The 15,442-nt window shown below is 45.0% G+C and overlaps 1 protein-coding gene across 1 annotated transcript in view; it reads right to left on the reverse strand.

The window, feature by feature from the left end:
* Positions 1-280: 280 nt before the first annotated feature.
* PXDC1 (PX domain containing 1) overlaps positions 281-15,442 on the reverse strand; it is a 51,438-nt gene continuing 36,276 nt past the window's right edge. Inside the window, exons 4-5 of the mRNA XM_060244181.1 lie at positions 12,661-12,772; positions 281-3,281 (exon numbers count right to left, since the gene is read on the reverse strand). Coding sequence (XP_060100164.1) covers positions 3,164-3,281; positions 12,661-12,772 — 230 coding nt within the window. The 3' untranslated portion in view covers positions 281-3,163. The remainder of the gene's footprint in view (positions 3,282-12,660; positions 12,773-15,442) is intronic.

A 15,442-nucleotide genomic window follows, 5' to 3' on the forward strand; every position in this document is an offset into this window, starting at 1 on the left:
CCACAAAATGGCTGCCATGGAGGGCTGAAGCCCATCACAAAATGCTGGGAAGTTGCAAGCCAACAAACTTCCTTCAATGAAGTCAGTTGTTCTCCTGCTCCAGTGATGTGGTGCAAAGTTAGGATTGTTTTTTTGTTTGGGGGACAAAACAAAGGGGCCCTAGGAAACCTCTCAGTGTGCAGTATGGTGTTTAGAGGTGCCAGGCTAGGGATCACTGGGCTAAATGAACCAGTGGTATGACTATTTTTAAAAAAAACAAAACCAAACCCAATGACAGGTGTTACATTTCAGGGGAATAATATTTTATTTCATTAAAATATATCAGAAAATGTATCCTGCAAAAGAATTAGGGTTCTCAATAATTTATTATTATTTACATTAGCAAATTTTGTTTTACAATTATTATACATAAGAACACTGAAAGGTTCACAGGAGATGTACCATAGTCCTCTGGGCTAAAAAATTAAAAGAAAACAAAACAAACCCCCAAGACAAGTAACTTGGAATGTGCTTTCCCCCCCCTTTTCAAATCCTGTACATGAATTCTGGCATTTTAACAGCAAACCATGTCTATGCTTATAAATCTGTAACTTGGTGAGAGTATTGAGAATGCTGGTTTAAGAAAGCCCTGATTGCAGAAATAACAGTTCCCAGGATCTCTGGACAGAGGGAATGACTATTAAACCAGATGAAGTTATCATAGTGTGATCTGAGTGGTGGCAACAGGTGTTTTGCAGACCAGTCAACTTGTGCCAAGAACAGTTAACATAACACCATTCAGGCATTAAGTGCTGCATCAAGTATCTAATGGACACCACACGCAAACTACCCCACTTTCACATAGCCCAGGGGTGGCCAAACTACGGCTCGGGAGGAACGTGTGGCTCTTTCACAAATATTGTGTGGCTCTTGAAGCCCCCACCACCTGGTCGGCTGGTTTGGAGAATGCATTTAAAGTTGCTTTATTTCAACCTCTACTTCCCTCCCCCATCTATTTTCCTTCCTGCCTTGTGGCTCTCTGACATTAAATGACATCTGACATTTATTCTAGGTGGCTCTTACATTAAGCAAGTTTGGCCATCCCTGATTCTCTCTTCATCCCTGTCTCATATCTGGAAGCCTCAACTGTCTCCCCTTTCCATAATGGGAGTACAAGACCCAACGTTTTTTTCTTCCCATTTATCAAGGAACATTTAACAGTGGTAGGCATCTTCGTAGGCGCTCTTCTTGTACTTTAATAGAAGTGCAGATAAATTTTGAGTTTCTGCAGCATATTACTGGACGAAGCAAGACCACCCCAAACTGCTATGAAGCCAGACCACTCCAAACAGCTACATGCTCCAAAGCTAATGAAGAAACAGGAGGATCTCTTTCAGTCAGGTTGGAATCTTTGAATGCAAGGGAGAGAGGATGAGAAGCAAGGTGGGAAAGTGAAACCATTTCTTAAGGGCAGAGACTGAAGGAACATCCATCCCTCATGGATAGTATTGCCAGCTCTGGGTTGGGAAACAGCTGAAGATTTTGAGGGTGGAGGGCAGGGTTAGGGGAGGGGTGGTATTTCATCAGGGTATAATGCCACAGAGTCCATCCTCCAAAACAGCCATTTCCTCAAGGGGAATGGATCCTTCTTGTCTGGATATTAGTTGTAATTCCAGGAGATCACACACACACACACACACACACAGCCCTGGAGATTGGCAAAATACCCACAGGATACTTGGACCACCTTGTTACTGGAGAGGTAGGATGTGCAGGGGGGATAATAGGGGACAATCGTGGCTTCCCTGCTTCTTAGGGCCACTATGATTGTAAAACTAATATTGATTTATATTGTCATAAAACCACCTTTATGCAAGATCAGGGACAGATTTATCCTAGGGAGGGGGAGGAAGAGACTGGATATCTACCCTGCCCTGCCCTTGGAGTCTCAGAGTAGCTTACAATCTCCTTCCCTTTCTCTACCCACAACAGACACCCTATGAGGTAGGTGGGGCTGAGATAGCTCTTCAAGAACTGCTCTTGAGAGAACAGCTCTGAGAGCAGCTGCATGTGGAAGAGTGGGAAATCAAACCCGGATCTCCCGGATTAGAGTCCACACTCCTAACCACTACACCAAACTGCTCACATTGGCTTGTCACTGCACATAATCTCCCACTGGTACATGATTCCTATCCAACTTACAATTTTACAGAACAACCTATTGTAGGGTTTAGCACCATGATGCCATGAGTCTCCATGCACTTGCTCCAAGTTCCTATGTATTTCTAATTCATTAGGACAGGAGACAGATGGAGATCACTCTCTAATGGAAAGCCATTTTTGGTGGCATCTTTGTGGTGAACATAAACTCCAGCTCTTAGACAACTAAGCTCCACCTCTCTTGTGTAAACACTGTAGTACTCAGAATTCCTCACATTTTCTGGTTTGTGAGAGAGGGAAAAACCCCTTCTCAGCTTTCTAGAAGTCGATGAAGTAACTAAAATTATGGGATTCTGCTCTGGTCTGCGATGTTTCCTCCGTTAATAACAATAATAGTATTTCAAGTGAGAAAGGCCCTCAGAAGAGTCAATAAAACAACTCCAGGCCTAGAATAAATTAAGCAATCCGTTAATGTGCGTTTTTGCTGTAGGCACACATGACATAAGGCATTGGTTAATCTGGCATCTCTCAGTGAAAAATATCACGATGACACCTGTTATAAGGGGTCTCTCGGAGGAACTGAAAAAGCTGGTGTCTAAACAAAGGTGACTTTCCAACAAAAATGTTTAAAATATTATCACATTGAGAAAGTCTGAGGAAAAAAGTAGTTTGAATGATCTTCCCAAGTTTGACCCTAAATCAGAAAGAAAGTGCACCATAATATTTCGCGCCAACAACTTGTATTTGTCAGCATAGAGAGGCCCCTGCTGACTTGGCTGCATAATGTCTTTTCTTGCTTCATTCCTTTGGCAATATGAATGGTCTCTCAGCTGTTCAGGAAAGAACGTTATCTTTTCAAGGTGCCTCCAGAAGCCACAGTGAAGAACCAAGCAGCTATAAGCTTCTGGACAAGTATTTATAGCTAGCTCTGCTGTTCATCACACAGCTTTGGCATGTATAATGCAAAGCTATGTGGCAGTGGATGTTGTGAATAAGTCATCAGTCATGAAGTTCATTGACAGTCTCAGTCCAAAATATCTGTCTCAAATGGAACAAGGTGGTAGTATGACAAGTTGGTGACATAAGCTGCTGGGTCATCACTGTCCTCTAGTTCTGAGGTGAGGTCACTAACGTTCTCAAACCTAGAAGGGAAAGAAACAAATTATTCTGCACAGTCCAGGAGAGAAATGCATAGAGAGTATGAATACTTAGAAGACCCATCCCTTTAACATATTGAAAAGGAACAGTTTTGGAATAAACCTACCCCCCAAAATTATTCCCTCTGAACACTGTCTTTAAAATGTTGCTTAGGACCAAACTAATTACAAGGATGCCACTGAAAATGGCACCCCAGCATCAAACAAAGTTGCAGTCCAGTAGCACATTTAAGACCAACAACGTTTTATTCAGAATGTAAGCTTTCATGTGCACGCACACTTCATCAGGCAATGAAATGGGGTACAGTGAGCAGAGATACTATATAGAGCTGGTGGACAGTGGGTAAGCATGTAAAACAGTACCAAGTCAGAATCTATGGCAAAATAGTACAATTAACAAACTGAAAGAACAGCCATTTTGGTTTAGATACCATTTGTTGTGTTGGAAAACAGCGAAGTCAATAAACATGTCGGAATTGAAGAGTGATGGTGAGAGTGTCATAGGCACTAAATGCAGAGTCTGTTAATTGTTCTATAGCTATTCAAGGCTGGGTTAAACTGAGAACATGTTTTTCTCAGAGTTGTTCCTATCTACTTAATTTACTTTTTAACAGGTAGCATACTTTATAGATATCATTCCAGTTTGCCAATACAAAAAAAGAATGCATAAGGATATAGTGGAAGATTGGTTTGGTATATCTAATGAGATAAACAACCAATATTCCTTATGTTTTCCTCCTAGCTGCTAAAATGCAAAGGAACACTTACCCTGTTAAGTCACCCACACGGTACTGCAAGTCCCCCCCCCCCCCCCCCCACACTCCTGCAATGATTGTCAGAAAACAGCACATCAAAGACAGCTGCCAGTGGGCAGGGGGAACAGGACAAGGAGAAACATTGAGTGCCCAAGATTGCTGCTAACATGCCCAAAACTGGATAATCTGTTGCAGGTGGAGTCAGCAAGAGAGGGTATGTCACACTTGCTGTGGACATGGGGGCTAGGGGAGAAACAATTCTTAATACTTATTATGAAACTCTTGTGTTCCATCTAGCCTACTCCTGTGTCCCACTGGCAGGGCCGGCTTGCCCACTAAGCAAACTAGGCACTTGCCTAGGGCACTGGGAGGGAGGGGGCACCGAATTGGGCTCCCCCTGGTGCCCATGACAAACGCCTAGTCTGCCTGCCTTCCTCTCTCCCCCACCGGCGCCACACCTTTTTTTCCCTTCCTTCCCCTCCCCCCCCCCCCGACCTACGTGATCAGAGCGTGCCATGCTTTGGCCACTGGTGGTACGCATATCACTGGTTGAAAATAGCTGTTTTAGAACTATCACTTAAACATGCAATTGGATTTACAATACAGGCCACGCTGAAAAGCTTTCTGTCATAAGGACAGAAATGGCTGCAACAGAGTTTCCTTTATTGGGGGACTCCATATTCCTTTGCTTAAGGAAAAATGTACTTTACGTAATAGTAATTTTAATTAATGAATTGCCAACTCCACAACTGTCATAGCTGAAGGATGCTAATTTTAAATCTTGCTCAAAATGTGGACAGCGACTGGACTGCATAGATGGGCCTATCACAAGCAAAGACCATGACTTCCCATGTCACCAAAACCTTTCTAAAGCCCACACAATGAATTAGTCATTGAGACTGCATTCAAACATCACAGCAAGTGAACATGAAGCCTGCGTGCACAACAAAAATAATGTGTTGCCAGGAGCACATATGCACCTTATTCTCCCACTCCCTCATGGAAAAATATAATGAAGAAATATTGATTTCAAATTAATTGCAGTTACCTGAGACACATGAATGGCAAATCCGTGCCTGAATTGTGGTTAGCCTTTAACCCACAAACCAGGGTTTTAAATAGAAGAAAAAAGATATTGGACTTATATCCCACTCTATACTTTGAATCACAGTCTCAGAGTGGTCACAGTCTCCTTTACCTTCCTCCCCCACAACAGACACCCTGTGAGGTAGCTGGGGCTGAGAGAGCTCTTACAGCAACTGCCCTTTCAAGGATAACTCCTACAAGAGCTAAGGCTGACTCAAGGCCATTCCAGCAGCTGCAAGTGGAGGAGTAGTCTTGGGTCAGCCATAGCTCTTGTAGGAGTTGTCCTTGACATTAAACCCTGGTTTAGAACCCTGTTCTGGTGGGGAGGAACCTAACTTATATCAATTTGAGTGCTTGCATTTGTACATCACAAATAACCTGGGAGAGGCGAAAGCTGGGTGAATGTACAAACGAGGATTGCCAGCTCTGGGTTGGGAAATACCTGGAGATTTTGGGAGTGGAGCCTGGGGAGGGCGGGTTTGGGGAGAGGAGGGTCTTTAGTGGGATATAATACTAGAGCGGCATTTCCCAATAGCAGGGTTGCGGCCCGGCACCGGGCCACGAAGCCCTCAACACCGGGCCACAGGGCCTCCCCTCCTCTGGTCTCCCCCCCGCATCGTCATGTCCCTCCACGCCTCCTTCTCCCTCCCTTCCCCACCTCAGGTAGGTCAATTTTATGCTCCGTAAAACCCTCCCCCCCCCGACCAATTGCCCAATCGGTGGGAAATCGGCGCTGAGTTCACTCCAGATCGTCCCACCCACCCGGGAAAGTCCCGCCCCTGCCCCCAAATGCCCGCCTCACGGGTTGGCTAACCCGGGACCAATCAAATCCCGGGTTCGCCAAAATCCCGAGGAGGAGTTGGAGGAGGAGAAAGATCTGGAGGAGGAGTTGGAGTTGGAGGAGGAGGAAGATCTGGAGGAGGAGTTGGAGTTGGAGGAAGATCTGGAGGAGGAGTTGGAGGAAGATCTGGAGGAGGAGGAGTTGGAGGAAGATCTGGAGGTGGAGGAGTTGGAGGAGGCAGAAGCCCTGGCGGAGGCGTGGCGAGCTCGCTGGTGGCGCAGAGACGCGCGCTGTGGGAGGAGCAGCGCCGGAGGCTGCGGGTGCTGGGCGGGCGTGTGCCGGAGGCTTGGCCGGGCTGCGGCTTGCCCTCGCTGCGGGAGCTGGTGGCGGGCCTGAAGGAGGGCTACCAGCAGGCGCAGCCAGAGGTGGCGGCGGGGCGTGCGGGGCTCTTCGGCTGCAGCGCGTGCCGGGGCTTCCCGCTGGAGCCGGTGGTGGCGTCATGCGGCCACGCGTTCCGCCGGTGCTGCCTGGTGCGCGGGGGGCGCTACTGCGGCGTGTGCCACACGCGGCTGGTGCGAAGGCCTCCTCCCGCTGTGGCCGTGCAGCTGAGCCGCCTGCCCGAGCGCTGCTTCCCGCGCCACTCCCGCAGGGCGCCCACCCGGCAGCACCTCCGACGCCTCCTCGACCAGCGCCGCTTCCCCGAAGCCGCCGAGGCCGCCACCCGCGCCCTGCGAGACGGTAAGCCCCCCCCCCCGAGGCAGGCAGGCAGGGGGCCAAAAGCGGGGGGGGGCGGCTGGCGGGAAGGGGCGGCCTTCCTTCCTTCCCTTCCCTGATGTCACTTCCTGTTTCCGGCGGTGGCATGACGTCACCGGAAGTGATGTCACTTCCTGTTTGCGGCTTCTCGCGCACACGCACACACACATTCATTCCCCCCTCAAGGTGTCCCTGGCTGGCCTGCAGATATTATGGCCACCCTACTCCACACTGGACTAAGCCGGCGGCAGCTCGAACAGACCGTGGCTGAAAAGGGTGCGTGGCTCCTCCCTCTCTGGCACTTCCTTCCCATCCAGGAAGTGTTGGAGAGGGAGGAGCCACAAGCTCTTTTCAGCTGCAGTCTGTTCAAGCTGCCGTCGGCTTGGCCCAGTGCAGAGTGAGCTCCACACCGATTTCCCACCAATTGGGCGATCGGTCAGGGGGGGGGGCTTTACGCAGCATGAAACTGACCTGCCTATGGTGGGGAAGCGAGGGAGGAGGTGCAGAGGGACGTGACACCGCAGGCGACGGAGGCGTGATATGGGGGAGAGCCCAGAGGAGAGGAGGCTCCGTGGCCCGGTGTTGAGGGCTCCGCGGCCCAATTTCCCACCGATGGGGGGCTTTACAGCGTGAAATCTACCTGTGGTAGGGAAGGAAGGGAGGCAGCGGGAGAGTCAGCTGCACAGCCAGAGTGAGCAGCTATAAAGGTGAATTGCTCCCATTCCCTTTCTTTCCGTTTCTTTTCTTTCTTCCTTTTGTCCCTCCTTTCTTTCACTCCTTCCCTCCCTTTTCCTTCCTATTTACTTTCTTTTTTCTTTTTTTCTACATTTGTTTCCAACTCTTTCTTTTCCCCTTCCTTCCTTCATATTTTTAGTTTTCTTTTTGTGGTCCTTGTGCTTTTTCTTAATGTTTTATTTTTAAAATTGCATTGCAAAATCCCACTATTCTCCTACCTTTCCTAAACAAAATATTGCAATGAGTTTTAGGCTTGTTTGTATATCATTTCCTGTCTCCACCCTCAAAGTCTCCTGGATCCACCCCCAAATTTTAGTGGGCCATGAAAGAGAAGTGTAAGAATATCCAGGCCACGGAGGGGGAAAGTTTGGGAAATCCTGTACTAGAGAATCCACCTTCCAAAGAGGCCATTTTCTCCAGGTGAACCGATTTCTGTTGCCCAGAGATCAATTGTCATCCTGGAAGATCTCATCACCACCATGAAGCTGGAAACCCTAGTGCAAAGTCCAGTAAAGTGCAGTTTGTGTACACTCAGGCTTCCTACTAGCTTGAGATCAGAACACAGCCAAAGATACCTTGCACCCTAACCGAAAACATCTTCTTCTAAAGCTCACCCTGACAAGAATCATGTTCATTAGTCAAGCTGCTGCCTTGTATTGTGGACTTGGGTGAGGAAAGTTAGGAAGAAGCTCTGGGAAAGTGAGTTATGTAATTGAAGTCCTCAGATCTTCCATCTCCTTCTTCAGCTGCTGTTGCAAATGGCTCTGCTCTTAGCCCAAACTGGGTAATATAAAAATCTGCTCTTGCCGCTTCATTGGTGATCTTTTTTACAGCAAGTTACCAAAAACATCTAGACCTAAACAAATTTAAAGCTAAACAAACTGACACCTTCCTGTTTCTTTCCCTTCCTGTGAGGTCATCCAGTGACTCTTTCACACAACCAAATTTAGTGCAGTGTAGGAAGGGTGAATTTTGCATTGGATGAAAAATGGGGCTGTTTTTACTACATAATTGTATAGCTCCCAAAAGTGGCTTGCTAGGAACATGAGTTGAGCATCAAGCTGAACTTGGGGGGGGGGGGGGGGATCCATTATTCCATCCTGCATATATACATTCTTCCCAAATATTGTGTGCATTGGCCTTTATTTCAAGACCAGTTCACTCAACCTTAGATGGTCCTCTGGTCACCTGGATTGCAGTTGATATATATCATGTGAAAACACCAAGCACCCAGATTAGTGTGGGCCACCACCGCATCATTGGTTGGGTGACGATTTGTCTAGTTGTGCTTTTGGCCAAGGAACGTACATTTCATTTAATAAAGCAGCTTTCAAAACTATCAAAATGTTATTGTTTAGCCATGAACGAGCTTACAATTTGTCCCGCAGCCACATATTATCAGCTCTACTGATTTTTGTTAAGGAAAATGTATCATGTTAACATGCTCTGGGCTCAGTCTTGTTTGCAGACAATTAACTGGAAAGCCAGCATTGGAAAACACACTTCCCGCAGGCACAGAAAGTCCTGGAATGCACAGATAACCCTTTGCCAAGTTTCCAAGTCTTGGAAAACATCTACAGCAACACAGAAACAGTAAAAGAATCCTTATCATTTGAACATAGTGTTTTATATCCCTATTTTCAGCCTGCGATGGCTGCATTATACGAAAATAGTAATTTTTTTGTACATCACTCTAATTTTTTAAATGGAAAAATAATCTAAAAGTGTTGCAAATACATAATAAATGGGGGGGGGGAAGAAGAGGTGCGTGTGTGTGTATATATGTTTGTGTGTTCAGCTTCTGTGTGAACCAGTCCTCATGTCAATCACACAAACTTGGGCACCTTGTGCTTTGGCGTACCTTGGTTCAGCTAAGCAAGAACTAAATGTTTGTGTTCTCTGACTCTCTTGACCTGACATTTACTGTGATAGTTTCACGGTTCCTGCAATTTCAGTTGTGCTTCATTGAAAAAAGGGGTCAATCTCCTATTTCCTAAGATCCTGTTAGATATCATTTAAAATAATTCTCTCAATGGGAAACCAAGTGGACTGAGCCATAAATATTTCACTGGATGGCTGGATTGCTTCGGGTCTTTCTTATGAACGACTCTTCCCGCAGCACCAAGCAAATACCAAGTCGGAAGCCACATAAAACAACCCAATGTTCTCTACATGCAGGACTCAAGGGGAAAGAGTGACACCTACTGAATTAAAAATACCTCTTCCTACAGTATGATGGAAATATCTGCCTGCTTCCCATTTAATTAAAAATTAACAGACTCCTGCTGATCATTGAGTAATATTGTGGTTTCTGCATACACAAATATATATCTCAAGTTCAGACCAGTATTTATGCTTCCAATATTTAAAATTCTTGAAGAAACTGCTGCCTTTAACTAATTAACATTATTTAAGTGACTCATCAATCACCTGCCACAGCAGAGCTTCCCAAGTTTCTCCTGCAATGACAATTAGACTGTCAACAGAACTCTCTTATGAAAACTGTTTTACTATTAATATGGCTTTTATCCTTAAACGTCTCCCTTAGCACAGAAGCCTATCATTGCAACAATGTTGGCAGATTTTTTTTTAAAAAAGTGCATGGCACTTTTTTTTTTTGCCAGCAACTCAAAGCCGACTTATAACAATCCCATAGAGTTTTTGAGCCAAGAGAATTTCAGAGGTGGTTTACTATTGCCTGCTTCTGCATCACAACCCTGGACTTTCGTGGTGGTCTCCCATCCAAATACTAACCAGGGCTGACCTTGCTTAGCTTCTGAGAATGGACCAGCCTGGGCTACCCAGGGTCAGGGCTGTATAGTACTAAACCAGTACTCTCCAAATCAGCATGAATTTCATCTTCTCCCCATGTGGAGTAGTCTCAATGGTGAGAGGTAAATATAGTTTTTCACCATTAAAAAAAATAAGGGCATTGTGCGTCTAGACTAATAGAGGAGAGCTATGTAGCCTGGAAATAACTGAAAAAACAATCACATCACAACCAAAGTTGCGTAGCACTGCTGTAAAGGAGGAATCTGATTTCCTTTAATAGTCCCTTTGATGGAAGTGATATTTAACATGTGAATTCTCTGCACCACACATCATAGTGAAAAATGGTAAGGACTCTGGACCCTATACTCTGGACTTCATATTAGGAGAGAGATTGAGAGACACAAATAGATTGTGGTTTTGAAATCTCTTCTTCTTTGGTACATTCAAATACATTCTAATGTTTATATGCTCAAAGATACCTTTCAACAGTAAAGGTCATAGAAGCAAAGAAAAATTTCAGAGAATGCTTCCAGAGTACTTTAATGATATAATGAATTATGAGCACGGAAAGGCTTTCACTAAGGCATACCTAGATATTCCACCATTTGCTATTTTAGAAGGCCACTTCAATGGGATTCAGTGGAGTCTGCTCTTATGCTTACAGGTCCATCAAAGATTTATCCCAGTGTCACATTCTGGTGCCCAAGATTTTGAGTCTGAATGCCAAAGATTTCTGAGGACCATTATATCCTGTTTCCCAGGAAGGTCAGATCAGGATAAAATATTACTACTACAGGCAGACAGGGATAAATTCACTCCTTTATGAATGGCGAGGTTTGTTGGTATCACCATAAAGATAAGGCATAGTCATGGAAGCACACTTGACGTGCACAATAATTGCTCCACTCTGGGTCATGTAACCTTTAGATGTTAAAGTTTGTATCATGGTTTTATTTTGCAATACTTTACATATTTTCTTTGGGTTTTTTGAGCAGGAATGCACAGGCATGCAGTTCCAGCTGGTTTGGCACCAGGGGGTGTGGCCTGATATGCAAATAAGTTCCTGTTTGGCTTTTTTCTACAAAAAAAGAGCCCCAAATATTTTAATGTCTTCTATGAAGATATGTGGAAATGTCTTGTTCTTATTTTGCTGGAACTGTCATGCTGTGTCTACGGCTTATTTGTTGATGTGGTAAAGAGGGATCATTTGAACACCTCAGAGAAGTGTCAGGGGGATGATACGCCATTTTTCACTAAAACAGGTCAGTGAAATTTTACAGATAACATTCATTTACATATTTATATACTACTTTTCCCCCTAGTGGGGACTGGGGACCCACAGTGCATTGGTTGCTCTTGTGAGGATAAAATGGAGGTGGGGGAGGTAGTGGTGGGGGTCTGGCCCCTTGGTGCTCCATCCATGACTGGGAAATCACACATTTTAGCTGGGTTCAAAGAAGGGGTCCAAATCACTACTAACAACCATTGTGGAAACCCTTTTCTTTATTGATTAAGGAAAGCATCTATTCCTAAGAAAGTTCAAGATGCTGACTATTTACATCATTCATTTTTTTGGTACTTACAACAAGTTTTACATCACAAGAAGGCAGTAGCATCAGGGGGGGGGGGTTTGTATCAGAATTCCTTTGCATGTTAGGCTACACCCCCTGATGTAGCCATTCCTCCAAGAACTTACAGTAGGCCCTGTAAGAAGAGCCCTGTAAGCTCTTGGAGGATTGGCTGTATCAGGGGGGTATAGCCTAATATGCAAGGAGTTCCTGCTAGAAAAAAAGACCGAGTAGCATATAACCAATCAACACGTGCCTACTCAACACGGCACTAACTCTAAACCAACAGAAAAGCAACCTATACTTCCTTCCTAACATACTTTTAACAATTTTACTATGTTATCTATTGGGGGAACATTTGACCCAGTGATGAGCCAGCACTGCTAACTGTCCTTTTAGCTGAAGTCTCCAAAAGTCCACATTCCTCCCATCGTGGAGCAAACAAACCTAAACTAACCTTTAACACAGATCCTGTTTCCTTAAACTACAGTAGTCAGCAGTTTGCGTTGTGTTAATAGTGTGCCATAAATAAGATAGATAAGGTCGCAGTACATAGATAAGGTAGTAGTATCGTTAAAGGTATACTAAGAAGGAAGTATTGCTTTTCTATTGGTTTAGAGTGCTGTGTTGAGTAGGCATGCCTTGACTGGCCATATGCCTTCATTTCTGGATTTCTGTCCCCTGCCCCATACCCACCACTGTCTCCTAAACTGTCTGGTCTCATTAGTATGGGAAACACACTGGCCTTTAACACCTTCCAACCTGAAAGTCAGATCATGCTCTGGACAGAGTGTAGGCAAATGGAGAAACCCAGTTCTCAGCATCCAAACCCTTTGTCACTTTTATCACTGTGACACAAGTAGAATGTTGCGAACCACGTAAAATGGGTGTACTGAAAGATCATGTATACTTACAAGTGTTCTGCAGAATCTACATCCAAGTGTTTGTCTTTTCCGTTTGGTATACTGTGATCAATAACTATTGTTTCTGTATTGGCTAAACAAAACCCATTAGAGCGCATGATTTCTGTGGAAGAAGGAAAGGTGACAGTGAAACATCAAAACCACAGACTAGATCCAGAAAGACAGACAGAACTGACTGCTCCCTAACAGATGATGCAGCAGTCATGAGAACATACCAAAAGAAGCCAATTCTTTAAAAAGACCAAATCCATATATTTTCTTATAAGCATTTCTACTCATCAAGGAAAGCTTAAGGAATAGAAAAATTTAGGAAGTCCATTCTGAGGAAGGCTCAGCATTCAATTAATCTTCCATTTAAATGACCGTCCTATTTTTATTTAACCTCAAAGAAAATTAAACAGGAGTCCAGTAGCAAGTTAAAGACTAACAACTGCTTTGGCAGGGAGGGCGGGATATAAACCAAATAAAATAAATAAATAAAAATAAATAAAGCATTTATTTTAGCATAACTTTGGCTGAATTCAGATGGCCAATTTGAGCCAACATAGGAATGTCCCCCAGGCAGATTAAAAAAGCAAGGTCAGACAGGCACATCTGTTGCCTATCCTGCTTTCGCACTCACTCCATCCTCTGACGTTTCTGAAACGGATCAAATAGCTACCACTTGGGAAGTAGTAGCAAATTCTTCTGCCACACCTATCTATCTTTCTGAGTGTCTGGACATGGGAGCGCACAAGCGAGGTGGATTGGTGGTGTGAACCTGCCAATCTGGTCTAGGCGCTAACCTGTATTATTCTGTATTGAAAGCCACTCTGAGACTCCTTCAGGTAGTGAAGGGTGGGATATAAATCCATTCTCTTCTTTTCCTTTCTGATATACCATAACGTGCAGTTTATTTATTTTGGTGAGTGTTTTCTGTCATGTGTGTGCCCACACAGACAAGTGCTGAGAGCCAGCAAGGCAGCAGTTAAGAGCAGTGGACTCAAATCTGGGGAGCTGGGTTTGAGTCCACTCTCCTCCTCCACATGAAGCCAGCTGGGTGACCTTGGGCCAATCACAGTCTTCTCAGAGCTCTCTCAGCCCAACCTACTTCACAAGGTGTCTGTTGTGGGGAGAGGAAGGGAAGGCGATTGTAAGCTGCTTTTGAGACTCCTTAATGTACAGAATGAAGAGCCCTGTGGTGCAGAGTGGTAAAGCTGCAGTACTGCAATCCGAGCTCTCTGCTCACGACCTGAGTTTAATTCTGGTGGAAGCTGGGTTCAGGTAGCTCGCTCAAGGTTGACTCAGTCTTCCATTCTTCTGAGGTCAGTAAAATGAGTACCCAGCTTGCTGGGGGGAAAGTGTAGATGACTGGGGAAGGCAATGGCAAACCACCCCGTAAAAAACCTGCTGTGAAAACGTGATTCGACGTCACCCCAGAATCGGAAACGACCGGTGCTTGCACAGGGGACTACCTTTATCTTTAAGGTACAGGATAGTAGGTTATAAAAACCCACTCTTCTTCATCATCACCATCTTTTTATTAACTCCAGACTTAATAGGGAGAATTACTCTGACTCTCAATCTGGTTTTGGTTTGTTCCGAGTTGACCATGTCACAAGCTCTGTTAATTTTATACAATTCCCTGTTCCCCCCACCCCACCCACTCCTATTGCCTTCTTCAGCCCAGGATGTGCTCTTAACGTATGACTCATGTTCTGCAACAAAAGACTGCAGGGCAGAAAGAGACTTAAATTTGTTTCCATCTGGGAGGACTGAGTTGTTTCCCTCTTTAGTCTGAAGCTGTGGCAGGAATAGAAAATTTTCTGTAGTGAATCCAACCCCCCCCCCCCCCCCCCGCTTTCTCCTGATGACAAAAACTGCTGCAGCAGATCCAATGAGAAATGTGAGCAGAATACTAGAATGTATTTTTCTTTCCTCCTGAAGCCCTTTCATGTGATTCCTGTCCAGAGATTTTTCTCTTCCAAGGTCAACAGATAACCTCAACAATTAACTTTAACTTCCATCTATCCTAACAAAACCACTAGGAATATTTATCCTGCCAGGTTCTGAAAAAGACTTCAAGTGATCATAAACGGATGGAAAAGGGATAAATACAAACACAAGCATTAAAATAGCAAAAAAAACCAAACCCCTGTTCATATGAAAAGCTTGAGGATCACTGAAAGCATACAGATAAGAAAAGACTATTAAAAATAATAAGTATATATTACATTTCATCCCATCCTGTCCCCATGAGTATACTGCAATCCCCTTATCCCAGTTTTTAAACTTTCCAACAACCCTGTGAGGTGCCTGGAAAAAGATTTATGGTCCTAAAGTCTCCCAGTAAGCTTCCCAGTAAGCTAACACTCTATTACACCTGAGCAAGGGGGACACTACACTCTCTCTCGGCTTGGCTTCGCGAACGAAGATTCAAGAAGGGTGCAATAGTCCATGTCTGCTGCAGGCTCGCTGGTGGCTGACAAGACCAATGCGGGACAGGCAGGTCCGGCCACAGTGGCTGCAGGGAAAAGTCTGATTTAGGGTTGGTGCTGTAGCAGTGCGATTCTTCCTCAATCTCCTTTTGTCCTCAAGACCAGCTATGCGTGCGTTCTCAAAAGAAGAGACAGCCTGGTGGACGGTGTGCCTCCATGCTTTGCGATCTGAGGCTAGGTCAGACCACTGGTGATGGTTGATGCGACAGGTGCCAAGGGATTTCTTCAAGGACACTACACTACCAGAGGAGAAAAGTGGCAAACTGGCCATTGGCAGAGAGTGGGGGACCCATTAC

Source organism: Heteronotia binoei, chromosome 7 (genome assembly GCF_032191835.1).
Source record: "Heteronotia binoei isolate CCM8104 ecotype False Entrance Well chromosome 7, APGP_CSIRO_Hbin_v1, whole genome shotgun sequence".
NCBI classification, from domain to species: domain Eukaryota; kingdom Metazoa; phylum Chordata; class Lepidosauria; order Squamata; family Gekkonidae; genus Heteronotia; species Heteronotia binoei.